This window comes from Panthera onca, chromosome E2 (assembly GCF_046562875.1).
Source record: "Panthera onca isolate mPanOnc1 chromosome E2, mPanOnc1 haplotype 2, whole genome shotgun sequence".
Classification (NCBI taxonomy): domain Eukaryota; kingdom Metazoa; phylum Chordata; class Mammalia; order Carnivora; family Felidae; genus Panthera; species Panthera onca.
Genome location: NC_138353.1, coordinates 33817866 through 33845396, shown reverse-complemented (window position 1 = coordinate 33845396; position 27531 = coordinate 33817866). Strand labels below are relative to the sequence as shown.

At 51.6% G+C, this 27531-nt stretch overlaps 1 protein-coding gene across 13 annotated transcripts in view; it reads right to left on the bottom strand.

Moving 5' to 3' along the window:
- Window positions 1-27531, bottom strand: part of NLRC5 (NLR family CARD domain containing 5) — an 88542-nt gene that overhangs the window by 34388 nt on the left and 26623 nt on the right. For 4 of the 13 annotated variants that reach the window (XM_078438782.2, XM_078438780.2, XM_078438783.2 and 1 more), the window contains exons 4-23: window positions 25807-26113; window positions 24901-24993; window positions 20844-20924; window positions 18098-19772; window positions 17002-17085; window positions 16772-16855; window positions 15318-15401; window positions 15108-15197; window positions 14315-14374; window positions 12515-12575; window positions 11977-12065; window positions 10098-10181; window positions 9057-9146; window positions 6942-7010; window positions 6097-6165; window positions 4539-4622; window positions 4023-4106; window positions 2418-2507; window positions 1621-1665; window positions 665-754 (exon numbers count right to left, since the gene is read on the bottom strand). In XM_078438782.2, the coding sequence (XP_078294908.2) occupies window positions 665-754; window positions 1621-1665; window positions 2418-2507; window positions 4023-4106; window positions 4539-4622; window positions 6097-6165; window positions 6942-7010; window positions 9057-9146; window positions 10098-10181; window positions 11977-12065; window positions 12515-12575; window positions 14315-14374; window positions 15108-15197; window positions 15318-15401; window positions 16772-16855; window positions 17002-17085; window positions 18098-19772; window positions 20844-20924; window positions 24901-24993; window positions 25807-26101 (3401 nt within the window). In that variant the 5' untranslated portion in view covers window positions 26102-26113. Of the gene's footprint in view, window positions 1-664; window positions 755-1620; window positions 1666-2417; window positions 2508-4022; window positions 4107-4538; window positions 4623-6096; window positions 6166-6941; window positions 7011-9056; window positions 9147-10097; window positions 10182-11976; window positions 12066-12509; window positions 12576-14314; window positions 14375-15107; window positions 15198-15317; window positions 15402-16771; window positions 16856-17001; window positions 17086-18097; window positions 19773-20843; window positions 20925-24900; window positions 24994-25806; window positions 26114-27531 lie in introns of all 13 variants that reach the window. The other 9 variants (XM_078438793.2, XM_078438786.2, XM_078438794.2 and 6 more) reach the window with 7 other exon arrangements.

Sequence of the window (27531 nt, the reverse complement as noted above, 5' to 3'; positions counted from 1 at the left end):
GCCACTGCTCTTGCCTGAGTCCAGGCCACCTGGACCACTTTAATACCCTCGAACTCCCCTCTGGCCTCCATGTAATCCTTCTCCACCTGCCAGTATCTTATCTCTTAAATGCAAACCTGACCATGCCTCTCAGGAGCTTAAGTCCCCTGTGGCTCCCTATTACTCTTATGCTAAAAGCAAAAGGCCTTTTCCATGGCCTCACTTGCCTTCGCTCACCTCCACTTGCCCTGTATATGTCCCAGCCACACTGACATGCTTCCCAAGAACCAAGCTTTCCCTCCTCGGGGCTTTTGCCCAAGTTGACCCATCTGCCTGGGACACCCCTCCCCACTCTTCCGCTGGATAACCCTGTTTGGGCCCCAGCTGAGGTGGCTCTCTTCCTAGGTGAGGAAAGCAAGGCCCAGAGAGGGGAGGGGCCCAGCCATGGTCACACAGCCCCCCGAGGCAGAGCTGGGAAGTCTTCTGAGAAAACAACAATGTGGTGTCTTTTCTCAAGGGAGAAGTCTGGGCCCAGCAGCCCCCCTCACCAGCCTTCATACTGGCCCTCTTTCTCTTCCCTCAAACTCCCTCTCCCCCAGCCCTAGCTCCCTTTAGCCTCTCCTCACTCCCTGACCCTTCACCCCTATCATGGTTACCCCCAAATAAGAAGTGGGTAAGACAGTACCAGATGCTCCTGGGGATGCAGCGCTGATCAAACGCGGAGAACCGGGCTCCCACTGGGAACTCTGGCAAAGGTCCACCAGCCAACTGATCCCTTGGGGTGGGGAGACCGTTTTGAGAGGGAAGTTCAAATCGTGCACATTGGAAGAAAGACTCAGAAGTCAGGGCTGCAGGGGGCCTAGGGACAACCAAGGCCCGCACTGCACAGATGGGGAAACTGAGGCCCATGAAAGGGAGACCAGAGTGAGAAAAGCCAGCAGCTTACACATGGTCCAGGTGGCAGCACCTGACTAGGTCAGGGGGAGCCAGGAGGGAGCCCCTCCTCTCTCTGATCACCAGTGCGGCATTCACGGACTTCACCTTCCTGTGCCTCCATTCTTTAGGCTTCAAGAACCCAGAGTCCCCAGAAACGGAGACCTGGGCCCAGGACGTACGACCACCCGGGCCCACATCAGGCCGCCCCGGGGCTTGCCAACCTCCCACGAGAGCCCAGGGTGCCCGGCCCCACTAGGGGGCAGCCAGAAATATCTGCGCAGAACCAACTGTCGTTCCTTGTTTACTGCAAAGGTGGGGAGACTTTGTCGAGCACCAACGGTTCTTGGCTTCTCAAATGCCATACTCACACAAGGTCAGAAGTCTGCAGAAATCTGCAAATGTCTCCAGGGACGAAGCCTCGCTGCCCTCCCTCCCCCTCGGCAGCCCTGTGCCAACGCCTGCTCTGGGCTGTAACACCACCACCGTGGCCTCCCTCCCCAACCGCACTGCCTCCTTCCAAGAGAGACCTCAGCGGCCGATGACCACAAACCTACTGACACAGGGGTACAGGTGCAGAAGTGGTGCCACACCTGCGTGGGTTACTCTAGGGCTAAAGGCATGGGGCTGGGGTGGGGGGCACCCGGAAGAAATGGGGACCGGGGGGAGAGGGGAGCCCACACTACCCCCGGAGCTCTCCCTCCTCACCTGCCTCTTCTGTCACCTCTCAGGACGACGTGCTGGCTCTCAGAGCTGCAGAGAGAGAGGAGGCATCAGTCTGACTGAGACCGGGCGGCCTGGTCAAGGAGCGCCTGGAGAGAGGTCCACTTTTTCAGCAAATACGACGATACGTATACTAAGCATAACTACACTGATGAGGGCACATCCAAGGTGCACCACTGACACGACTCCCTTTTATTCTCGCAGTGCCGCTGTGAGGTAAGCAGGGATTCTTACCTCTCTTTGGCAGATGAGGGAACAGGTATAGAGAGGCTCAGTGACGTGCTCAAATCTGCACAGCATGTAAGTGGTGAGCCTGGGTTTGCACCTGATCTGTCTGTGCTCACACCTCCCGCTCTTGGGAGGGGAAAGGGGAGGGCTGGGCAGACCTCACCGAAACCACGGCTCCTCTGCATGGCCTGGCTGGGTGACTTCCCTCCTATATTTTCATCAGCTCCAGAGACCCCACGAGGGAGCGCTCAATGGCCGCCAGGGAGCTCCCAGTTTCCGTAAAGGTCTCCCAGGATAATCCAGAGAGAGAGCAAGGGAGAGCTGATGGATTGTGTCCCATGGCAAATTTGGAGAGATGTGACAGTCCCAGGGCGACATTCATTCATCCGTCCGTTCACTCATTCGGCGGACATCTAGCACACGCTCGCTGGACCTGGGACCATGCAGGGCCCCGAGGAAGCTGCACTGCGATCGTTGACAGACAAGGAAGTGCGGTGGGAGCTGATGGCCTGTGCGGTCAGAGGGCGGAGCGGGGGGCCCAGAGGCACACTCACTTGACTTCCAGGTGGAAAAGCCACTGCAGAGTTGAGAAGCACTGGGTCAAAATGAACACCGAATCCGGGGACAAGCCGTTCTCACTGAGGCTGGAGAATCATAGGGGTGACGTTAACAGAGCTCACCCAAGACTCAAAACCTCCCTGTTTGTGGTGAGAACCCGGGGCAGGGGAGAGCTGTCCCTGAGTCCAGACGACAGAGCTCACTGAACCCCAAACGGTCGGAGGGTGCCTCTTCTAACTCCCTATTGTACAGACGGGGAAACTGAGGCCCAGAGAGCGGCAAGGTCTTGCCCAAGGTTATGAGACATGTCAGTGACAAAGCTGAGAATACAAGCCTGGTTCCCTGGGTCTGTGATAAATCTGGGGAGTGATTTCAGGCCGGAGTTGTGCCTCAATTTCCCCACCTGGTAAAAGAAGGGCGGTGCCCAGTGCCAAATGAAAATGCAGGGGTTCCTGTTCAAAAGGCAGGAGCAGAGCTTTTCCTTTCTTTTGGGTCTGTCAATCTGTCACGGTGTTTTTCTATCTGCCGTTTAACGTCGCACTCCTCTGGCACGGGTACTGGTAGGTGAGTGCGGACTCTCATGGGTCTGGGGTCAGAGTATTTCGCAGTATGGAGGAGGTCACATGGAAATTTGCGCCCATCTACATATAATTTGCCTGCAGTGGTGAGGCCTACCTCCCCACCCACATGCAGGCCCAGAACAGGAACAGAGGCCACCCCTTCTTCCCAGATCCCACAGCAAGACAGCAGGGAGGGCCCTCAGGCCACAGCACTCATTCTAAAGTTGTAGACAAAACCAGAGCCAGCCCCTCTTATAGTTTAGGTGTTAACTGGGAACCAGGGGCCCAGAGAGGTGAGGTAACTTGCCTCAGGTCACACAGAGAACTAATAGTTGTGAGCTCTCCCCAGGGACTCCTCTCACTGTAGCCCAGAAGAGCTCAGGAGGAGGAGATGGGTATGTGGGAGCCTAAAACACAGGGGTCTTTTAGCATCCAGAAACTCTAGTCTGTTGCAGGCAAAGTCCTGGGGCTCCTGGCCTCTTTCTAGGGCATCCCTCCCATACTGAACATCTTCCCTCTTTCTGCTCTCCAGCTTCCCTGGGCACCCTGATTGGGTATCCTGTCTGCCACAAATCCTCCCTGCCTACCAGCTTGTTCCCTGTCAACAGCCCCTCCCTACACCCCAGGGCCAGCATGGCCGCCAGTCATTAGGCTAACTAATCATTAGGTGACACTTCAGCCATGCTCGACCAGGTGACCTGGGCCTCCCAGAGAGGCTGTGCAGAGACACAAAGACAGGTTCAAGAAACAGAACCTTAAGTCAGCAGCTGGATCACTGAGTCACAGAGGCCAGTTTCTGTTAATGAGAGTCACAGCGTAAGTACCCTTTTTGAGCACTTACCATGTGCCACGGACTGGACTAGGTTACTGACTTTCATTTTCTGATTTAATCTTTACAATAACGCAGGAGGGAATGAGATGGGACACAGAACACACCCCCACACACACACTCTCTCACTCTCTCTCTTTCTCTCTCTCTCCCTCCCTCCTTCCTTCTGATGAGGACAAGCCTCAAGAGGCTTTGCCTAGTTAGCTACTCACTTCAAGGACTGTAGAGTGCCCAACCCTGGGAGCAGCTGAGCCAGCTGGGCCGCGCCTTCGTCCCCCAGAGCGTTGCCTGAGAAGCTGGGAGGGCAGAGGGGAGAAGAGGTTAATGCAGGATCGGATTGGGGCTGGTAGGAGCTTTGTCTCTCCACTCCGGTCACTCAGTCACTTAGCTTCTCCTGAAACTGGGACACCACCCTGAGCTGCCAGGCCGGATCTCAGAAGGTCCCACATGGGTCAGCTGCAGTTTCCCCCAGGGCTCCTATCCTGAGGTCTGTGATGCTGGGGAGTCAAGAATGGACTTCAGAGGGGGTCGTATGTGGGGACCTGTATTTTAGGGGGAAGGGGTAACCCCTCGCCAGATTCTCTAAGGGGTTCCTGATTGCAGGAAGGAAAGACTGCCGATCTGAATCTTAAAGAATCAAAACAAAACCCAGCACGCTGACACCCACTGCCTGATGGGCCCCTCGGGCCCCTCCCCCCCCCCCCCACCTTCCAACAGCAAGCACTCACTCAAGGTGACTGAGGCGACAGCTTCCTCCCAGTGCCCTGCAGAGCTGTGCTAGGTGCTTGGCTTGCAAGCCACAGTGTGTCAGCCTGCAGAGGGGGAAGCACAGCCCTGCGGTGTCTGCCTCTTTGAACAGAGGTGACAGTGGCCACCACCCCCACACACATAGGAGAGGCTTTCAGGAGAGGGACGGGGACGCATCTGGGATCCAAACAGAGGGACCAACGCACACCACACACATCAGACATGCCACACATGCGGCATCTGCCGCATAAGGCAGTAGAAAGCCAGAGACAGTAAGAGACACAGGGAGGCAAGCAGACTAAGATGGAGAGACACTAAGATGAGAGACAGAGGAAACAGATGCAGAGATACACGTGCACACGCACCTACACACCCATGCACATGCAGGCATGTGCACACACACATGCATACACATGCACACGCACACACATGCATGCATGTACATGCACACGCATGCACACACGCATGCACACGCACACACACAAGTATGCACACACGCACATGTATGCACACACATGCACACACACATACACATGCACACACATGTACAAACATGCACATACACGCACAAACATGTGTGTGCACACACATGCACACGCACACACATGCATACACATGCACACACGCGCACACGTACATATGCATGTACAAACATGCACACACGTGCACGCACACACATGCATACACATGCACACGGACACACACATGCATGTACACGCACACACATGCACACATGTGTACACACGCATGCACATACACACATGCATGCACACGCATATGCATGCACACACGTGCATACGCATGCACACACACATGCACGCACATGCATGTACAAGCGTGCACGCAAACATGTGCATGCATGCACATGCACACGTGTGCATACACATGCATGTACACACACATATGTACACACATGCATATGCACGCATACATATGCACACACAAACATGCACATACACACAACATGTGCATGCACACACATGCATGTGCGCACATATGCACACATATGCACATGCATGCACACACACATATGCAGGTGCACATACACACACAGTGCCAGGAGAGAATAGACAGACAATGAAAGAAAAGGCAGCAAAGACAGAGAAACAGGAAATATAAGAGAAACAAGAAGCAACAGAGACAGGGAGAATCAGATGGACCTAGAATAAGAGAGAAGTCCAGAAGAATATTGACAGGAGCCTGTGGGGGCTGAGTTAAGTCCCAGGATGAGGAAGGAAGGGGCCACATGTCCCCATTCTCTCCATCCAGAGTCCCCGCAACTCATCAGCTGCTGGAGGTCAGGGGAGCTAAGAGGAGTGGGGGCTCCCAGGCAGGGAAGGTAACTGAGGAGCTGCCTCATGAGCCCTGGGTGGGATGGACTGGGCAGGGGAGGTGGGCAGGGAAGCCAGGCCACAACTCCTGGATACAACAGGTCATGTCTTCCAGGGAGCACCTGAGGCCAGAGGCCTGGGAACAGGCTTCGAGAGGAGGAAGGGATGAGCCTCGAGCCACAGCCAGGCCTGCAGGCCAGCACTGTACCTGATCCTTGTGGAGTGCGGGGGCAGCTCACAGGGCATCTGCCGCATAAGGCTGTCACGGAGTGCAGCCCTGGAGGGACACACACCAAGGCCAGGCTGAGCAAACTCCTCAGCCACTATCTCCAAGCCCACCCTCAGCCTCACCTCCCGCCATTCAGTCTCTACACGAGGCCTGGGGACAGCCAGACCTCGGTTCCACTTGGGCTTCTTGGCTTCCAGGCTGCGTGACGTGGGACAAATCACATAGCCTTTCGCTGGGACAACGCATGTGAACTGCCTGAATGTGCTGCTTGCTGCATGCACATCATAGTAAGTGCTCAGCTAACCTTGGCTGTTAGTATCATTAATCTCAACAACATCATTAGTGCCTTCAGAGATGTCAGCCTAGAGCTCAGACCTTATATAAGACATTGTAGGAGACACTGAGGGGCCAAGAGCTGAGTCTCATGTTGGGCTGGGATAATCCAGGCACCTTGTAGGCAGCAAACTTCCTCTAAGGGGTCCTCATGCCAGAGGGAGCCAGAAGTTCTGACCAAAATCAGAGCTATAGACCAAGCAATCCGCAGTCCTTGGGTTTAGGCTGAAGGACCCCAGGCTCTGGTGCTCTGCTGTGTGGCTATCCCATCCCCACCCCAGTACGCCATTCTGTGTCACGGGGCAAAGGGGAGGCAGTCTGTCCTTTGACACTCCCTCTCAGGGCTGCCTCCCTTGCTGAGTCTGTCGGCTTCTTAATCCTTCGTGAATCTGTCAAGGTTCCCTGGCAGCTGAGTGATGTTGTCCAGCTGTGGAGGCCAGGGAGGATCCGGCCCTGGCTAAGGATGTGGCCAGGGTGAGGCTGGGCCCTACCTCTCCTGCATCCCTCCCTGTTCCTCCTGCTCCAGGGCAAACGTGAGGACCACCGTTTTGCGCAGCAGGCTGCAGATAGAAGAGAGAAGGGGACAAGAGGCTTACAGGGGGTCCTTGTGTCATTTTATAACCTCGCCTGGAGGGACCTAGAAGGTGTCCCCTCCCACCTGTAGCTGCAGCTACTTGCTGTTACTTCCTGAGTTTCTGGGCTTCTGAAGTCTTCCTACAACAGAGATTTTGCAAACTGATTAAGCCCCATTTCCTGATAAATCCTTCAAAGAAAGCCTCAGTTCTGCTTTCTCTCCGGTGTGGGCCTCAGGTTGAAACCCTCCTCCCTCTACTATGTTTTCAGAGCATGCTTGGTCGAGGGCACTCACCCCAGCACAGCGGGGTCACTGCCAGGTCCGGGACAGGCACCGACATTCCACCCGAGGCTGTAACTTACAGCAGGAGCATCCCTAACCTCACCTGTATAAACTACAAGCTAAATACACATTTCTCATTGCAGAGGTCATACTTCTTCTGAGTGGAGAACTTACAAACTTTACTAAAGTAGGAAAGAAATAAAGAAAACCACCAACCATCTTTTCTACCTATCAATGACTGCTGATAATACTTGGGAGTGGGTTCTCCAAGTCTTTTGTTTTTTTGTTTGTCTGTTTTATTATTTTTTTTAAGTTTATTTATTTTGAGAGCGCAAGCAGGGGAGGGACAGAGAGAAAGAGAGAGAGAGAGACAGAGAGAGAGAGAGAGAGAGAGCGAGAGAATCCCAAGCAGGCTCCACACTGTCAGCACAGAGCCTGACACAGGGCTCAAACCCATAAACCATGAGATCATGACGTGAGCTGAAACCAAGAGACAGACGCTTAACCCACTAAGCCACCCAGGAGCCCCCCCTTTTTTATATGCAATTAATGTTCCTTCTTTTTTGCCTTTTTTTTTTTAAATGAGATTAACTTACAGATTCTCTTTTGAAAGCTCAGTTTTTAAAGGCACAGGTGAAGCCAAGGTGACAAAATATTGATAATTATTGGTGGGAGCTGGGGTGTTCATGGCATCATTCCTTCTACCTTTTGAGTATGTTTGAAAAGCCTTACTGTAAAAGCAATGAATCAAAATTTTTGTTTATTTAATATGCCACAGTCAGCTCTCCATGCTATAATTGTACCTATACCACTATTTTTCATTGAGTTTTTCTCTCTGAAGATAACTTAGTTTACTTACCTAATATTCAACTGTTACACATTTAAAGTACATTCATTTTTTTCCTATATAACCAATGCTGAGGTGAACATCCCTGCATCTAAATGTGTTTGTACTAGCAATATGATTTCTTTACTATAAATTTCTAGCAATAAAGAGCATCATTTGGAATGAGCTAAGGATCCCTTATCAGATCATTATATACAGTGAACCAAGGTCTCTTAATCTCTCGTTTGGGTTAATTGGCGTCTCTCTCCTCCTCAAAGGAGGGACCACCCTACTCAGTGAAGAGCCCTTCTGGGTGGGGACTGTGTTGACTGTGTTAGCATCTGTCCTCAGCTCCTAAGACTGAATACTGAGACTTACAGAAATAAGGTTGGGCCATGTCTTGGGTCAAGTTCCCTAGAAGCAGAGCCTGAGCCTATGAATGGGGCAGTGGCTCAAGTGTCACCTGATGATCACTTGTGTGCGTGATGTACTAAGGGCCTGCTCTCAGGAGGAACTGGGAAGGGAAGGGAAGCAGAACAGAGCAAGTCCTCAGCCTGATCCCACAGGGAGCTCTGGAGCGTGAATGGCACCAAAAGTTTGTCCCACCTGAGGCCAGAGGGCTGGAGAGTGATATCTCTGCCTCTGTCATTGGCCACTCCTGGCTGGGGGAATTGGGAGGGTTACCTCCCAGGCATCGCTGGCTCCTATCAGCCCAGGATAGTTTCCCGGAGAAGGTATAAGCTGTGAGTAGCCAGCACCCAGAGGAGCTGGGAAAAGAGCGTTTAGGCGCAGCAGCACATTCTACAGGTCCCAAAGGCCTGGGACCAGAAAGAATTCTAAGGACTGAGAGAGGATGATGGGAGAGTCCCAGAGCTCTAGGCTGGAGGTAGGAGTGGGTAACAGTGGTCCACTGGGAGTTCCTACCTGATGTGTAACTCTGCGAGGGTCTGGCACATGCTCACTGCGCTCAGGACACCATACACCCCATCCACAGATAGCCCGTTGTCGCTGAGGCTGTGGAGAGGAGGGACAAGGTGGCAATCAGCCGGCAGCCGAAGTCCTCAGCCCTAGACCGCTCTGGTCCCCTCCTCCTGGCACAGTAGGCTTGCTGACTGCCACCCTTGGGATGTCCCAGATCCTTAACCAGGGTGTCTCAAAGGATTCTGGCCCATGTGGATGAGCCAAGAGATGCCTGAGCCCCCTGCCCCACTCAGAGAATAAGGTTCTACAGCTTGAGCGATAAACACTGACTCACTGTTTTCACTTCTCTGGGCCTGTTTCCTGGTCTGTAAAATAACCACCATTTTAATCCCATTTTACAAGTGGAGAAACTGAGGCCCAGAGACATTAAATTCTGTTAAAGCTACTAAGCGACAGAGCCAGGAATGAAATCCAAAGCCGAGGCCCCAAACCACTGTTTCCCAACCTCAACCTTTCACCCACTTTTAACCCACACTTGAGGCTATGACCCCAACACATCCCAGCCAAACACCACCCTATGCCATACCACGTAATACCACAGCATACCAACAGCCTACTACTCGTTCTGTCCACCCCACCGCCCCAACAACCCACCCCTTTCCCTCAGCACCATCCCCCCACCCAACACACCTCTCCCCACTCCGGTACCCCACCACCCATCCACCCGGTGCAATACCCCACCCCACCCCACCCCACCCCAGGGCTGTCGTAAGGACAAAGTGAATGCAAGCCACTGATATACAAGGAATACGGTCTACACAGGCAAGGAGTTTTAAGAACTGGAATGAAGACAGTGGCTCATGCCAGACAAAGGCAAGTCAAGGCCAAACCACTCCAGTTTTGCTGGTACTGGGGAGAGAGTAGGCGTGGCCAGTGCGGCAGACCTACGTCTGGTGACTGTGGGCACACGGACCCAGGTGGGAGGGACCAGCGGGGGCTCTCCGGGGCCCTCCCTGCTACCCCACGGTGAGACGGGCAACTCACTCCAGATTCCTGGTGATGTCCAGCTGGGCTGCAGCCTCTGCCATCAGCCGACAGCCTTCATTGTCCAGCTGGTTCCCTGAGAGGCTGAGACAGAGGGGCCTGATGCTCTGTGCTGCTAAGGCGGGGTCCCCCCAGCCTCTGCATGCACGCCGTCCCTCCTTGACTTCAGCCAAAGCATCACTCTGGTAAGTGAGCCTTAATAATAATGGGTGCTACAAGACTGTGCACTACATGTCCAGCATCATCCCAGCTGCTTCTACGATTATTGGGTATTTAATCCTCGTAACCACCCTGTGAAACAGGCCCCATTATTATCCTCACCTTACTAAGCAGCAAACCAAGGTACAGAGTGGTTAAAACACCTCTTGAAAGGGGGACCTGGGATTTGAACCCAGGCAGCCTGATTCCAAGGCCTCGCCCTCAGCTGTTTCTTTACGCTTCAATCTGCATAACTGCTTCTTGTGATAAACTCCTTAGTCATACGGGCATCAGATCTACTCTGGGGATCAGGGAAGTTTCCCTGATGTTTGAACGACTTGCTTGAAAAAACCAGGAGCTCGGTAGGTAAGGGGTGGGCGAGAGATGGGGGAAAGGTGATCCCGGTACTGGGCACAACTCATTCAAAGGCCCTGTGGCGTAGCACACAGGAGGACCTGAAAGGGGGACAGTGTGTCAGGATCGATGATTTCAGTGGCAGGGCAGGGTCAGCTGGGGCTTGGGGGGTTGGAGGCAGCGTTCCGGATCACACAGGATTTTAGCGTCCGGGCTTTATCCTGAGCAGCGGGAGGGAGTGAAGGGGGCAGGCAGCAGTGGAGTGCAGTTCACTCTCTACCCGGTGGAGGTGGCCAGTGTGGAAGCAGGGGACCCAGTGAGGAGGCTGATGGGGTCATCCAGGTGAGGAATGAGAGCGGTTCAGACTGGAGAGGTGGATGAGAAGAGGGTGGTTTTGAGAGCTACGTGAGGGGTAGGTGGACTTGGCACGGACTGGCTATGGGGGGAGGGGAAGGGAGCTGAGAGGTGTTTGGTCTGTGTAGCCAGGTGGGTGATGGGGTCATACTGCAGGTGAGAGCACTCGGGGAGGGGCAAGCTTGGTGACGGCCAGGTGGGTGGAAGCATGCGAGTTTGGTAAAAACGCCTAATCCTGTCTTGGTTCTCCCAGTAGGACCAAGTCAAGGCTCAAGCTTTGGTCACCAAGGCCCTCACCTGTCCATCTTTCCCTGGGGTGGGGCCACTCACCTCAAAACACATTATGGCATTCCATCACTCCACCCTCGTGCCCGTTTGATTTCCTGGAATGGTCTTGGCAGGGGTCCTCTCCGGATGACACGACAGGACCTCTACCAATCCCCAAGCCCTACTCTCAAGGAGCTGGACATGAATGGAATTTCTCCAGCCCCAAAGGAGAAGGTGGTCTCACTCTACTCTGGGTGAGGGAAGACAGGGTGAGGGCACCTGAGAGTTGTGGTCCAGTAGACAGGTGCGATGAGGCTTCTGCTCTGCAGGTCTCGATGACACTGGTTATGGGGACGAGGCCGGTGGGAGTCATTGTCTGAGCTTGAACCCTGGCCTGGACTCTTCCTAGCTGTGTGACCTTGTGCAAACTTACCTCTGTGTGGCTTAACTTCTTTTTCTATGAAATGTGTGTAGTAAACAGCACTTACGTCAAGGAGATGGGGAGATTAAATACGAGGATGTTTGTAAAAAAGCCTGGCCAGAGCAAATGCTAAATAGTGGTAGCTGTTATGATATCTGCGTCCCCCGAATTCTTAATGAGGCAACACGCCCTTCCTCACCCCATGCTCACACACACAGTAGAGGCCCTTCAGACCCTGCCCTGCCCGCCACCCTTCTCCGCCCCAGAACTTCCCATGATACTCACTCCACTTTGTCCAGGTGGGGGCCTTCCTGGAGCTGGGCTATGAGTTCCTGCACATCATGGACCCTGAGCTGACACTGCTGAAGCCTGAGGTCAGGGTAGAGGCAGAGGGGCTCAGGGCAAGAAGCTACACCATGCCTCCTCCGGCTCCAAGGACCACTGCCAGGTGTGGGAGCCAGGAGGCAGACAGACCTGGGGTCTCATCCTGGCCCTGCTTCTTGGTAGCTGGGAAATCTTGGACAAGGTACTTAACCTCAGTCTCCTCCTCTATAAAATGGGAAGAATAAAGCGTACTTTGCAGGGTTTTCAAACGAATTACAATGAGGTAAAGTGCCCAGCAAGGGCTCATTAAGTTATAATAATTATTGTTGTTATAACAGATGCTCCTTGTTCAAGCCAGGATGGGTTATTCATGTGCTTTCTCTGCTCCATGCCTTTATCCTTTATCCTCCTTGCCCCTGCTACACCTCTCCTGGGAAGGCACCTCCTTTCATATTATATCCCTCCCCTTAAGGCAATGGAGCCCACAGAGGTACCTGAGTGCCAGGCTTCTGCTCTGAGCCTCTTTCCTCTGGCTGGCATTTCCCTGTAGGTCTGATGCCCTGCAAAGAGCAAATCCAACACTGGCCTTGGCTTAAGAGTCTAAGACCTGATGAGCCAAACCTCTTATTTTAGGTTCTAGGGGCTGAAGACCGTGCAGCATGACCCAAAGTGAATGAGTAACAAAGACAGTTGTTTGAAGGTGCTGAAGGTGTTATTCAGCAGAGCAAGGAGAGCAAAAGGTTGGAGGTCAAATAGGCTTTATTCAAATTCTGGCTCTGCCTTATATATAGCAGTGTGGCCTTGGGCAAGTCACTTCACCTATCTGAGCTTCCACTGTTCTTTTCCAAAATGGGACGACAATATCTAACACAGAGTGATTGAAGGATTAAATGAGATGATGCACGGTCAAGTGCCCCGCATAAGCACAAAATTGAAGCTTAGTAAAAAGAAGCTGCTATTTCAATGTTGACGCTTTCCATTTGTATATGTGCTACCTATAGTTCAGAAGGTTGGGAGCATGGACTGTGTGTGGGTCCAGGTTGTGGGGGCCAGGGCACACCCAGGCTCTCTCTCACTGGGCCAGGGGAGGGTTGGAGGCTGCCGAGAAGCTGGAACATTATTAGCTACATTTTCACAGACCTCTAGATTGGCATTGTCCAAAAGAACTTTACACGATGATGAGGATGTTTTATATCTGTGCCACCTGCTGCGGGAGACACTAGCCTCCCATGGTCATTGAGTACCTGAAATGCGGCTAATGTGACTGATAAATTTAAAGGTTCACTTTACTTTACTTCATTTTAATTAATATACATCTGAATCGCCACATGTGGCTAGTGGCTACCATATTGGGCATCACAGCTATACAGTTGGAGGAGAAAAAGACATTGGTCCTACCGGATCATTGTATGGGCGAGGAAACTGAAGCTCAGAGAAAAGACTTGCCCAAGGACATACAACATCATCTGTCTGTGTGTCTCAGCCAGGAAGGGGTATGAGGAAGCCTAGATGTAAATGTTCTTTCATGGAAAGGCAATTTCCCTTTCTTCACCCATGCAGGACTAGCCAAGCTGGAATCCACGCACAGCTGGAATAGCCAGCACCTGAGTGTCACCTGGATGTCAGTAGTATTTTAAGTACATTAAATGTGTTAATTCATTCAATCCTCAGAGTAACTCTGAGATGTAGGTATCATCGTCTTCTCTTTTTAAAATTTTTTAATTTATTAATTTATTATTTGTTTATTTATTTTGAGAGAGAGAGAGAGCACACAAAAGCATGGGGGAGGGACAGAGGGAGACAGAGAGAGACAGAGAGAGAGAGAGAGAGAGAGAGAGAGAGAATCTTAAGCAGGCTCCACACTCTGTGTGGAGCCCGACATGGGGCTTGATCCCATGACCCTGGGATCATGACCTGAGCAGAAATCAAGAGGCAGACACTCAAGTGACTGAACTACCCAGGCCCCTTTTTTTTAGATGGAAGAGTTTTCCAGGGTGTTCTCCACATACTAATGCCAACCTAACAGTATATTCATGCCTTCCCTAAGGGCCTGCCTTGCTCTGAGACTTCTGGGGATGCTCCCTCATCACAGGGGCCAGATGTGGTCCAGATATGCTAGAGGAAGTTAAAGTTCTTTGCCAACTCTGAGAAGTAAGTCATTTCTCAGGGCAGCCATAGCAAGAAGCAGCCCCACATTCCAACTCTTCATGTGTTCTCTTGCCCACCTTTCCCTGCAACTGCTTGAGCCCAGACTGCTCTTAAGAATGAGCCCAGACTCACCCCCCTTCTACGTTCTTACCCTTGAAGTTCTGCAGCTGTCTCCGTGGGCGGGGAAAGAAGGAAGATGAGGTCCGCCTCCCTGCAAGAGTCAGATACCGAGCCATGAAACCAGTGGACTGGAAACCAGCACATCACCCCCTGCCTGCACACCCCTTGCTGTTCCAAACATCTAGAAAAGGTTGATTTTGTAATCAACAGAGAAACAACTGGCAAAAGTGCCCCAAATCAGAAATTAAAATTGTGACTATGCTATTGCTTGATGAATACTTAAAGAGTGTTTTTAAAAGTCAGGAAAGCAATTTTTACAGAGATGACTTTTTTTTTTTCCAGAGAAGACTTTTAAAAATTAGGAATGCAAAGAGTTTTTATGGGAGTTACAGTATTTTAGGTTTGCATGGCACTTAACCTACTCCATAATCCAAACAGGTATCCCTAGTTCAGCACCATGGAGAGCAACATGCGGCTAATTATCCCTTGGGCTAGGCCTATGCTTCCTAGATCTGTTGTTGATCCATTCCTTCAACCATCTGTCCATCCATTCATCTATTCGTCCATTATTCTACTCATTCAACCATCCGTCCATCCGTCCTTCCGTCCATCCATCCATCCATCCATCCATCCTTCTATCCATCCGCTATATACTGAGTACCAGGTGCCATATCTGAACTAGGCTCTGGAGATACCGATATGAATAAAACAAATTCAGGTGCCCACACATGTAGATCTTGCAGACTAGGTGCTCCTTTTCCCACCCACTACCTTCCCCTCCCCTTTTCTCAAGACCCTGAGGCCCAGATTCCATTCCTGCTCACCTGACCTGCAGCATCCTGACAGCAGGGCTTGTGATTGCTACCTTTGTCAAGCAGAGTAAGGTTGACATGGAGACATTGTTGCGGCTCAGGCTGCAAGATTGTGGCAAGGGTGTCAGGAGTGAACCCTGTATCCCACAGGCTCCTGAAGAGACTTTCTTCGCTCTCCAGGGAGGAGGGTGACTCAGGCAAAGGGGTGGAAAGACTGCTTACTCAAGCTTCTGGAGCCGCGGCAAACAAAGAAGCACCTCCACAATGTTCAGCAACACCCCGTCCTTGAGCTGGTTGTCCTGAAAACTGCAGGGAGACCAAGGCCCAGCCCCTCAGCCATGGAGTTGGGGGATTTGGGAGCCCCAGTTGACAGGTGATATGGCTGCCCTTATGCAGGAGACACAAGTCATAGGCCCACAAGGTGTTGGTGGCCTGCTCCACAGTATCCAGTAAGCCCAGCTAAGTGGAAAGGCCCTCTGCCAGCCTCACTTCTGTCCCTATTCAGCCCCAAAGGGGAGCTCCTGCCTAGGCCCAAGAGATCCAGATAATGGGGCTGTGAAGGCCTCATGAAGCGGAATGAGGACACCCAGCACCCTGCTCTCAGGGCTATGTCTGGGATGTGCCTGAGGCTGGAGTTTATTAGGGCCTCTCAGCTCCTAGGTGTTGAGCAGAGTCTAGACTGGATAAAGGAGATGCTGCCTCCATCCCCAGCTCTGGCCTTGACCCCTAGTCCGAGCACATTCTTTCCAGGCTCACATACTCCATCTGTCAAATGGAGTCCACAACCCAGCCTTGCCTGAGTTCCTAGCTGGAGGGACAGAAGTGTGAGGGTACCTTTGTGCATGATTGCTCTGGTCAGTGCAAAGGTTTGGAAATGTGAATTGTTAGCGCTGTTTTTCCTGATTATTGAGAGTGACCTTAATCTTTTCTCCTATCACCTAGTGATCCCACATAAAGGCACTCAGCTGTGGGGAATAGGAGCTGAGGTCCTACACTCCACTCAACAACCAGTACAACCTAGTGCCAGGCTGCATCTCTCTGGATGAATGGATGCCTTTTCTAAGTCTCATAAAGGTGCCATATAAGCTAGTGATGGTTCTGCCAATGAACTGCTGAGAAGGTTCCCTGGCTCCACCCCTCTCAGGTTACTCATCACAAACACAGGGCAGGAGTATATTTGTGCTCATGTGCTTAGTTAGTGTGTAATTGCATCTAAGTGTGTACGTGGATCTAAGTGTGCATGCATGTGTGCACACCTATGAATGTGCAGGTCAGGAGAGCAGGAGAGTGCAAGTGTGAATACATATGTGTACAAGTGTGAAGGTATGTGTGTGTTTCATGCACTTACTTGTATCCACAGTGCCCAACACCTGCCTACACGCTGCTATCCCTTCTCTCAGGGTCACGGAAAGAGGGCCTCAAAATTCAAGCTCCTTAAAGATGGAGCAAAATATTAGATGAGGGAAGCAGTGCTCTAGGGTCTTTGGGAGCCTTGTGTTTGGATCCAGCCCCACACAGTTCTTGGATCTATGCCTCCCCTTTCCGGGTCCCATTGAAAAACAACTGGCCAGATCCTGATGGAATATGCAGGATTCATCACAGGCTCCAGGGGGTGCACAGGGACCTGGGAAGTGACTGGTCCCCATAGCCAGCAGGTCTTCCTGGAGATCACTCACCTGACCTCTTCCAGCTGTGGACAGAGGGGCAAAGCCTGCACCAGGTGGCCGATGCCTTGGGCAGTGATCTTACTTCCCACTAACCTACAGGATAAGCAAAGAGGGTGGGAAGGAACAGAGATGGGAAAGGGGGTAGGCCAGGAATCTGCCCTGTGCAGGGTTGAAGGGAGAGGGGAGAGTTCCAGGCATCTCTGGCTGAGGATTCCTCTTGGACCCAAGCCCTGGCTCACCCCAGCTTCTTCAGGCTCCCCATTGTCGGCAGGCTCCTGGAGAGGGCTTCTGCAAAGGCGTCCCCACACTTCCTGCTCTTAAAGCTGCCACGGGAAGAGGCAAGATGGCAGAGGATCAGCACGGAACAGGGCTTAGAGGCCATCACCCACCCCCTCCTCTGACTGATGGAACTGAATACAGTTATGTTAATAGTGGTAGCATTAGTTGCTGTTTGTAGTAGTAACAAATACATATTATGGCAGACACTGCTAACTGTCCATTGAAACCCATTCTCCACTGATAGAGCTCTAATTGGGAACGTGGTTTCCCAGTCAGAAATGGCATTTCCAGCCTCCCTTGCAGCTCAGGGTGGCTATATGACTATGTTGTCACCACTGGAATGTGAGTGGAAAGAATGTGCTCTGTGTCCACGTGTGTGGGCTTTAATACGCTGGGTGTATTGAGTATATGCTCCCCTTCCCTTCCCCTAAGCCAGAACACGGATATGCCCATGACCCAGCTTTGACCATGCAGATTCAGACGCCCAAGGAGACGATGGAGAGACAGTGGGAGGGATCTGGGTCCCTGCAGGACCACACAGAGCTGAGCCATCTCACTGACCTGGACCACTGAGCTCTGAGTCTCCCGTGACAGTGAAACAAAATTCAACATTATTTAACCCACTGTATTCGGGGGGAAGTTCTCTGTTATGAGCCTCACCTTTTCTCCAGCTACTACTACACATACTGAGCCTCCACCATGAGCCAGGCACTGGCTAAGGAGGGTCTTCCCCGTATTCTCTTACCCCCTCTCCCACCCACCCCATGCAGTTGGTATTACCACGAATTCATTTTAGGGAGGAAGAAACTCAGGCCGAGAGGTTAAGTAGCCTGCCAGAAGTCAAACCACCTCTGGACGCGGAGGCTCCAGCTCACGGCTGAGAGGGAGGGGGAGACTAAAAGCCTAGCAACCGCAGTAAAAGGAGGGCCAACTGGACCCTAAGGTCTTGGCGAGGCATGGAGCTTCCCCACCGGCTCTCAGGCTAAGCGGTAGTTCAGACTATCTGTTCTGATGTTTGAGATTCGTACCCAGCCTCCCTCAGCAAGAAGAGCTCACCTGAGATTCTCTACCTGCTTACAGCCTGCCAGGGCCTCAGGGCAGTGGGGCTCCAGGGGGCAGCCTTCAAAATCCAGCTGGATGGGGGCATTCCTGTGCCCCAGGATGTTGTTCAGGGAAGCCAGGTCAGCATAGGTCAGTGGGAAATTGTGGAAGGACAGGTGACAGGGGAGGCTTTGGGCCATGAGGCTGGCCAGCTCAGGCTCTTGGGTCTCACCCACGCAGTGACAGAGTGCCACAACCTTCGGTCCCGTGAGCCTGCGGGTGGCCAACTTCCTCAAGGCCTGCATCACCTCAGCCTGCCTGGCACCCACCCACACCTCGTCCCTCTGTGCCACATGGCTGAGGAAGGGACAGCAGGCGCGGGACGCCAGCCCAGCCAGGAAGGTGGGGAGGTGGTCTAAGAGGCCCAGTCTAGCTTTGGTCCGCAGCACCCAGCGAGAACTGAGGGTGACATAGTGGGCAAGTGCATTTTTGTCCACCTCGGGGCTGGCCATCAGGTGCAAGGCGGCAAAAAACTCCTGCAGGCTGAGGTGGGTGAAGGCATAGCCAGTCTCCTGGTGCCCAGGGCCTGTGCAGATGCAGAAGGAGGTCAACAAGCCGAGGGCAGCCCCAAAGGCCATCATGGGGGGAGGGATGTCTCCTACAGAGAAGATAACCTTCCCGGTCTCCAGACCCCTCAGGGCCACCTCACTGAGGCCCAGCAGGGACTCAGGAAGCGGGTGCCCACGGGGGCTGAGGGTAGATACCAGCTGCACATAGTTCTGAGTCACGGTGGGCAGAAGGGCCGCAGATTGGCCTGGAGAGCTGCTTGGGAGCAGATGGTAGAGGCAGAGGCAGGTGACTTGGCATACTGCGGGCACCGCGCACATGCTCTGGAGATGTCTGTTTTCCCTCAGCTCTGCCAGGGCTGCCTCCTGCCACGGCTGGTTACTGAAGAAGTGGCCCACGTACTCCTCCACCCGCGGCCTGTCAAAGCCCCACATGTGGACCATGGCCGCCTCCGTGGGCAGACAGTCGGGCAGCTTCCCTGGACGGGAGGTGGCCAATACCCAGCAGCCAGGCAGGAGGGTCCCTTTGCAGAGCCCGGAGAAGAGGGCAAGGGCTGGACTTGGGGCCTCAGGACCTGCAGTGTCCTTGCTGGAATGGGGGTGGAGGGCCTGGTCCAGTCCGTCAAAGATCAGCAGGACTCCCTTAGCATTCTCCTCCAGGTACTGGAAGACCAAGTCGGGGCCTGCCTCGGGGCTCAGGTACAGATCAAAAAGAAGCTGGGGCAGCGTCAGGAACTCTGTGATCAGGTTGAGCTGGCGGAATTCAAAAAGGAACAGGGCCTGGAAGCGGTCCAGCTGGCCGTCAGCCCACTTCTGGCAGAGCCGGTGGGCCAGTGTGGTCTTGCCCATGCCCGCCTTCCCCAGGAGCACCGTCACCCTCGGACCCTTGTCGGCCTTGGTGTTGAAGAGGTCCAGGATGCTCGCCTCAGTGCCATCTTCTGCCTTGGGGTCCCCCAGGATGGCCCCCTCCTGAGTGTTGAAGGGTGCTGTGGCCCGGCTCCACTGCAGGATTGGCGGGATATAGGCCTGGTGGAAGGCAAGGGGTTGCCCTGGCCGGCGCGTCCTGCTGCCATAGCGCTGCTGGGCAGAACTCCTCAGCAGCTGCAGGTACCTCTTGGCCAGCTCTGCAAGGGGCAGGGAGAGGCATGAAGGCTGGAGCTCCCCACCCCCAGGTCCCCTCACCCCAGTACCGGCAGTTGGGAGCCTGTGGCCTCAGCTGTGTATATATAGGTGTGGGAGGGCTGGCAAGAGCACACGGGGGCTGTTGTACCAACCAAATCCCTAGAAGGAACTGGTTCTACAGAAGCACAGGTTCTGTAGAATGGCCTTTGGGCCATTTAAATAGGGAAGTCCGACCGGGGAAGCATGGATCGTGGTTCTGTTTGTTCTGCAACAGTATACATGTAAAGCTTTCAATGAGATGGGGAGGAAAAGTGGATCACTCCCTTTGCAGCATCTTCTTGGAACAGACTGTGTATCTCAGTAGCCCGTTCCTCTCCCTAATATTTTGGGGCTGCAATGCCCAGGGGTGAGCGCTAGTAACCTGTAGGCCCAAGCGCTGACCAGTCGGAATTGGAGCTGGGCCCTTACTGCGCGAGGTACTAACTTTTTAATTGCTGGATCACTGGGAGATCTTGGGTGGCCCAGGGGAAGGACTGGAGCCACTGTCAGGGGATACTGGGGATAACTGGTTGTGAACAAGGACCCTTCTGGACAACTGGTAGAGAAAAGAGAGCAGTTCTGTCTTTTCCACTCCCTCTGGCCTAGCTGGTCCTCAGCCGTCCCCAGGCCTTGCGGTGGTGCTGGGGTCTCCCTGGTATCCTGCCTATCTCTAAACTGGCCACTGAGGGTCCAGGTCTGAGGTCATGCTGGTCACCTCCCTGAAGCTCCCTCAATCCTGAGGAAATGGAGTCCCCGTAAGAGCCCAGATGATGAAGCTACAATCTACTGGGAGTGCTTCAAGCTTCTTCAGCTGCACCATCTCTGGAGAAGGCCCTGTGGCCTCCTGTGGGGGAGGTCCTCCTTGCCAGACCCAGCCTCTCCTCTGCCCACCCAAGACCTCCAGTCCATATCTACCGGAAGCTTGGAAAACAAGAGTCACCGGGCCCTTGGAGGCTTGTCAACAGGGCACAGAGTCCAGGATCTGTGCCCTAGCCCCAAGGTAATCCAATCCTTACGTCTGGGTCTCTCCTCACCTTCGTACCCACCTAGCTGCTGCTTCCTACACTGCTTCGGGCGGGGTGAGGACCCACAGCTCTGATGAGGCCGCTTGAGGCCTGGAAAGAATGAAAGAAGGGTAAGGGATGACGTTTGGGAGCCTGGGCTGAGGGGGCACCAAGCACCTTTGGGGAGCTCCAGTCCACAAATACGTAGCAGGCAGACAAGTGTCTCCACACCTAGGGACTGAGCGACGGGCAAAGGCTGCATCAACACCAGCTTCTGTTTGCAGAAGTGGGTCTCAGGCCTATGTTAGAGGCCTGGAGGCTCTGGGCTGGGGATCTCCCAGGCTGCAGGGAGCTGGGCCCACAGCCAGCAGCCTTGGGAACACGTGGCCCCAAGCACTGCATGGCTTGGGAAAGACCCAGGTCTGTCGAGGCCACTGCTGGTTAGAAAAGTGGAGTTTCCAATGGGCCAGGCCTGTGCCCTCTCTCTTGTGCCCGTGTGTTTTATCGCCCTCATTTCACATCTTCCACATTTGGTTTAATGCTTCCCTTAATGGTTTCACGAATTCCTGTCGGGTTATGGATTGTCAACAGTCACTTTAATGCCTTTCTAAAGAGGTTGGGAAAGGAAGAAAGGGAGAAGGAAAACAAGAAGGAAAGGGAGCAAGAACAGAGGGGAGGAAGAAGGGAAAGAGGACTTAGGGAAGAATTTGAAGAAGTAATGTGGGATATTCCTACAGCCAGGCATTAGTGACCAATCAGAGCAGCCCTGACAGGTCCCTTGCGTTGCCAGGTGTTAACTTAAAATTTTTTTTATTATTTATCTATTTCAAAAGATTTTATTTATTTGTTTGTTTATATTTGAGAGAGAGAGAGAGAGAGAGAGAGAGAGCTAGCTCATGCATGCACAAGAGTGCAGGAGAGGGACAGAGAGAGAGGGAAAAAAATCTTAATCAGACTCCACGCTCAGTGTGCAGGGGCTGAATCCCAGGACCGTAAGATCATGACCTGAGCCAAAATCAAGAGTGGGACACTCAAAAAGAACAAAAAAAAAAAAACCAAAAAAAAGAAGAGTTGGACCCTCAATGACTGAGCCACCCAGGCACTCCCTGGTTGACTTTTTATAGGTGCTGGCTTACAGGAGACTCAGGGATCCCAAAGAGGAACTGGAACCTGTTTGAGAGTATTTTAATATTCCAATAAGTCCTCTATTTAAAAAAAATGTTTATATATTTATTTTGAGAAAGACAGAGCGTGTGCCCATAAGTGGGGGAGGGGCAGAGAGATGGAGAGACAGAATCCCAAGCAAGTTCCACGCCGTCAATGCAGAGCCCGATGCGGGGCCTGATCCCATGACTGTGAGATCATGACCTGAGCTGAAATCAAGAGTCAGGCACATAATCGACTGAGCCACCTAGGCTCCCCAAGTTCTCTATTAATAAGGGACTCACTGGCTAAATATCAATCGGGCTTGGTCATAGCCATGTGATAGTTATGCCAGTTCAATGATTTAAGCCAGAAGGGACAGGGACCAGGACAAATAGTTTTGATCTGCTGGGGAGCTGGGATTATGGAGTGGCTGTTCTGTTAAAGCCTGTTGATGTTAATGCCAAGCACAGCTATAAGTTCAAAGCCCATACTTCTACAGAAATAAAAGGCATCTAAATTGGAAAGGAAGAAGTAAAACATGTTTATGGATGAGAAGATCTTATATGTAGAAAGCCTTAAAAACTCCACAAAAAAGTTTTTTAGAATAAATGAATTCAGCAAAGTAGCCGGATACAAAGTCATCACACAAAAATGAGTTGCATTTCTACACATAAGGAACCACCTAAAAAGGAAATTACAAAAGCATCAAAAGAATAAAATGGTTAAAAATTAACCTCCAACAGGTGGAAAACCTGTACGATGAAAAGTAGAAAACATTGTTGAAAGAAGTTAAAGAAGGCATAAATAAATGGAAATATATCCCAGGCTCATTGGAAGACTATTATTAAGATGGCAATCTTACCCCAAATGATCTACAGATTCAGTGAAATTCCATCAAATCCCAATAACCTTTTCTGCAGAAATAGGAAAACGTATCCTAAAATTCATATGGAATCTCAAGGGACCCCAAAGAGCCAAAACACTCCTGAAAAAAGAAGAACCTTGTTGGAGGACTCACATTTCCTGATTTCAAAACTTACAAGCAAGCTACGCAATCAAAACAGTGTGGCACTGGCATAAAAACAGACATGACAGTCCAGAAATAAACCTTCACTTATATGGTCACATAATTTTTGACAAGGGTGCCACGTCCATTTAATGGGGAAAGGACAATCTTTCCAACAAACGGTGCTGGGGAAACTTGACATCCACATGCAAAACAATGAAGTTGGACCCTTACCTAACATCATATACAAAAATTAACTCAAAGCGGATCAAGGACTGAGATATAAGATCTCAAGCAATAAAACTCTTAGAAGAAAACATAAAACAAAAGCTTCACGACATTGGATTTGGCAATGATTTCTCAGATATGGCACCGAGGCATAGGTAACACAAGAAAAAAACAGACAAACCAGGCTTCATGAAAGTGAAAAACATTTTGTGCATCAAAAGACACTATCCACAGAGTAAAAAGAGAACCCACAGAATGAAAGGTATCTGTGAAACCTGTATCTGAAAAGGGATTAACATTCAGAATATATAGAGACCCCCTAAACTCAACAACAACAAAACAAACAAGGCAATTAAAACCACGGAACAAAGAACTTGAAGAGACTGATCTATAAAGACGACACACAAATGGCCGACATCACCAATCGTTAGGGAAATGGAAAGCAAAACTACCATGAGATGGGTACCACCTCACACCCGTCGCCATAGCTACTGTAAAAAACAAACAAACCAGGAAACCACAAGGGTCGGCAAGGATGTGGAGAAATTGGAACCCCTGTGTACTGTCAGTGGGCATGCAAAATGGTGTTGCCAATGTGGGAACAGTGTGGAAGTTCCTCAAAGTATTCAAAATAGAGTTACCATATGACCCTGGATTCTGAATATATACTCAGAAAGAACTGAAAGCAGGATTTTGAAGAAATATTTGTTTACCCACGTTCACAACAGCATTATTCACAATGGCCCAACTGTGGAAGCAACCCCAGTGTTTATCCGTGGCTGGATGGGTAAGTCAAGTGTGGTATACACATACAATGGAATGTTATTCAGCCTTACAAAGGAAGGAAATTCTGCCACAACATGTAGGAGGAACCTTGAGAACATTATGTTAAGTGAAATGAGCCAGTCGCAAAATGATTCCATTTACAAGAGGTACTTAGAGTAGTGAAAATCATAAAGACAGAGAGTAAAAGGGCCCAGGGGCTGGAGAAGAGGGGAATGGGGAGTTAGTGTTTAATGGGGATAGAGTATCAGTTTTCCAAGACAGAAAGAATTCTGGAGATGGGTAGTGGAGACGGTCCCACAATAATGAGAGTGTACTTAATACCACTGAACTGTGTGCTTAAAAATGGTTAAGATAGAAGTTTCATGTTATGTGCATTTTACCACAGTTTAAAAAAAATGAACATCAAGAAAGGTTTGGAGAATAGAGTGAATAAATCCTGAGGTGGTCACCATTTAACTGCTGACCCCCCACCCCCATCCCTGCCGCACTCCATCAAAAAATCAGTCAGAGGTTCCAGGGTGTGGACAGTAGTCCGTGGGTCAGCATCATGCCCAAGGTATCTAAATGAGGAGGAGGCCTGAGTCTGTGGGTTTGGAATATGAGGCCCTGAGGCTTAGGGACAGGGAAGTGAGAACACACTTCTCCTAGTGAAACGAGACATGATTCTGGCAGGTGCCCAGGAGCTGTCAACTTCAGACTCTCTTGGGAGGTTCCAGCTTAGATCCCCTGGGAACAGGTTATATCAGAACAGGCCAAAGCCTTAACAGGTGCAGAGGGGGAAGAGGCGGGACTAGGAGCCAGGGGGAGGGGCGGGGGTACAGGCGAATGTGTTAGAGGGTGGAGGAGGCTGGTTTAAGGGAAGCAGCTGGCTGGCCACCACCATCCTCCTCCGGGTTTGAGGTGGGGACTTAGCATGCTTACCACCCCCTCCTGCTCCACAACCCCAGCTCTCACCGTGGTGGAGCTGAGATTCAGGTTGGCTTTCTTCACCAGTTTCCAGCTGGCTGGGGAACCCTGAAAGAGAAGGGGAGAGTGCCACATGGTCTAGGGATGCAGCGGATGCCCTAGGACCAGCTCTCAGGGCTCATCCCTCAGGGCAGGTCCCCAGCAGGGGAGCAATAAAGTGGACGCTCCACGATCTGTGGGGGACACAACTGGTGAAGGCAGTTGCCGGCAGAAATGTGTACGTATGTGCAGGTCTGTGCACGGATAGGTATGTGCTTATGCTTGCGTGTATGCATGTTTGTGCACAGGTGTGTGTGATCATACACCTGCATGCACACTGTGAACCCCCCTGCATATCCTACGCTCTGTCGTGTGCTAAGTTCTTCTATGAGTTCTCACTTCCTCCCCAGGAACATTGTTGGCCCTCAATGTTTTGTTTCCGCACGACGCTGTGTAAGTAGAAGGTGCCAAGAAACACCCACAGAACTGAACAGCGTTCAATGCACCTGCCCACCCGTAGAGGTCAAAGGGCTCTCCCCGCAACTGCTCCTGACTGTGCTGAAGAAAGAAACGTCTTGAGCATTACGGGCTATTTGGAATTTCTTGCTTGGAAGTAGGTACTGGTCCTTTCTCTCCTTGTATCCAGCCTTTCTAGGTAACTGGGGTGAAGCAGGGTGGAAGAAGGGATCTTCCAGGTCCCCAGCTGATATGGTGAAAATAGGGAATTTACTCTGGAAAGTGCTCAGAAACATAGAATTTTGTTCCTGGCTTGACCATGTCGTCTTTGTGTAACTTGGGTGGGTCCCAGCCTTCCCCTGGCCTCCCTGGCTCCCATGGCAGGGGGCTGGCTGGCTGCTTTGTGCCTCTTATGTCTGCCCTTACCATCTCCATGGCCCCAAGTGCTCAGCAGCGGCACCTCCAGGTCCAGCGGCACGTCAAGTTCCATGCACACACAGTGGATGAACGCCTGCCAAGTGGCCTGACCTTGAGTGTACAGTCTGTTGAGCTGTAGCATGACACCCTGCGTGGCATCCTCGGCCTTGCTCCTGGAGCTCAGGTCCATCTTGGGGAGGAAGAACTTCACCTTGGCATTTAGCCATTGTGGGTCTTTGCTGAGCAGCCTCACGAGCAAGCTCCACAGGTTCTTGGTGCCCAGCTGGAGGCTAACGGGGTCCATGAGGAGCTGGCTCTGCAGGGATAGGGTAGGCAGGTGAACTGTGGAGCAGACAAGTTGGGGGAGAGGTGAGCTGGGGGGGCAGGTGAGTTGGAGGACAGGTGAGTGGGGGTGGAGGGGCAGGTGAGTTGGAGGACAGGTGAGCTGGGGCCAGGTGAGTTGGGGACAGGTGAGCTGGGAGGCAGGTGAATAGGAGGACAATTCAGCTGCAAGGAAGCCAAAGAGGGTAGTCAAGAACCACCTCCCATATCTGGGGGGCAGTAAATAGGCAGACAAGTGGCTTCTTCACGGAGTCTCAATGCCTGTGCCCAGGGATTGGTCCCAGAGAACAGTTTGCTTCTTTTCCTCATCCCCCAATTATCTGTGCCCGTGTCCTGGCTCTGCAATGGTCCAGTTTATCTCCTGCAGATGGTTCCCGAGGATGCTTTATTTTTTCTTGTTTCCATGGACCTGTTTGTGCTGCTCTCTGTCTGAGCTAAGCTCATGGCAGAGACAACTAGTTGTCCTCCCAAATCTGTTCTCCCCTTCTTCCTTAGGACCAGAACCCCTGAATATTTCCTGGTCATCTGGAATAGACTTTATTTCCCAGCCTTCCTTGCATTTAGAATTAGCCATCTTACTAAGTTTTGGCCAATGGGATATAGATGGAAATGTTGTACATCTTTCTGTTTCTTCCTATTACTTGGAATATCAGCATGATGGCTGAACTTTGGGCAGCCATATTGGATCATGAGGTGGAAGCCAGTGCAGAGAAGGTGTAAGGTAAGCCTTTCCACCTGTCCTGAATTTCTCTTACATGACAAGGAAATACATGTCTATTTAAAGCACTATTTTTTAGGGCTTTTTGCTACTCAGTGAAATCGAATCCAATCTAACACAAACCATCGCTCTCTCTCTAAGCAACTTCTCCTTTTCTAAACTGGCACTCTCAACCTGCTGGTAGGAATACCAATATAAGGCCGGGGCACTTACATAGCAAAGCTTAAAAAATATGCAGTCCCTTTGATTCGGCAAGTCTGTTCCTAGCACTCTAACCTTAGGATGTCATTATAGGTGTGCATAAAATTTTTAATTGCAAAGCTGTTCGCCTCAAGACTTTTTATATACATAAAATTTGAAACAACATTAGTTGTTAACTAATTAGTTAACTAATTGGTGGTCCATGATATAGTGGAAAATGCTGTAACATTTCCAGATGAACTTTCTGGCATTATTTCCTTAACAACAGTAGCAAACACTTAGAAAGCACATACTATGTTCTAAGTGCTTTATGTGTCTCATATAATCCCCACATCTGTGGAGACCCTACTTCTGAGAAGAGTGGGAGGCTCACCCAAGAGCAGCCTTAGCAACTCCCAGAGGCTGGGGCACAGGACTATGTATCCTGAGGTTCAGACGGCAGCTGTTCCCTTGAGTCCCACCCACCAGAGGCC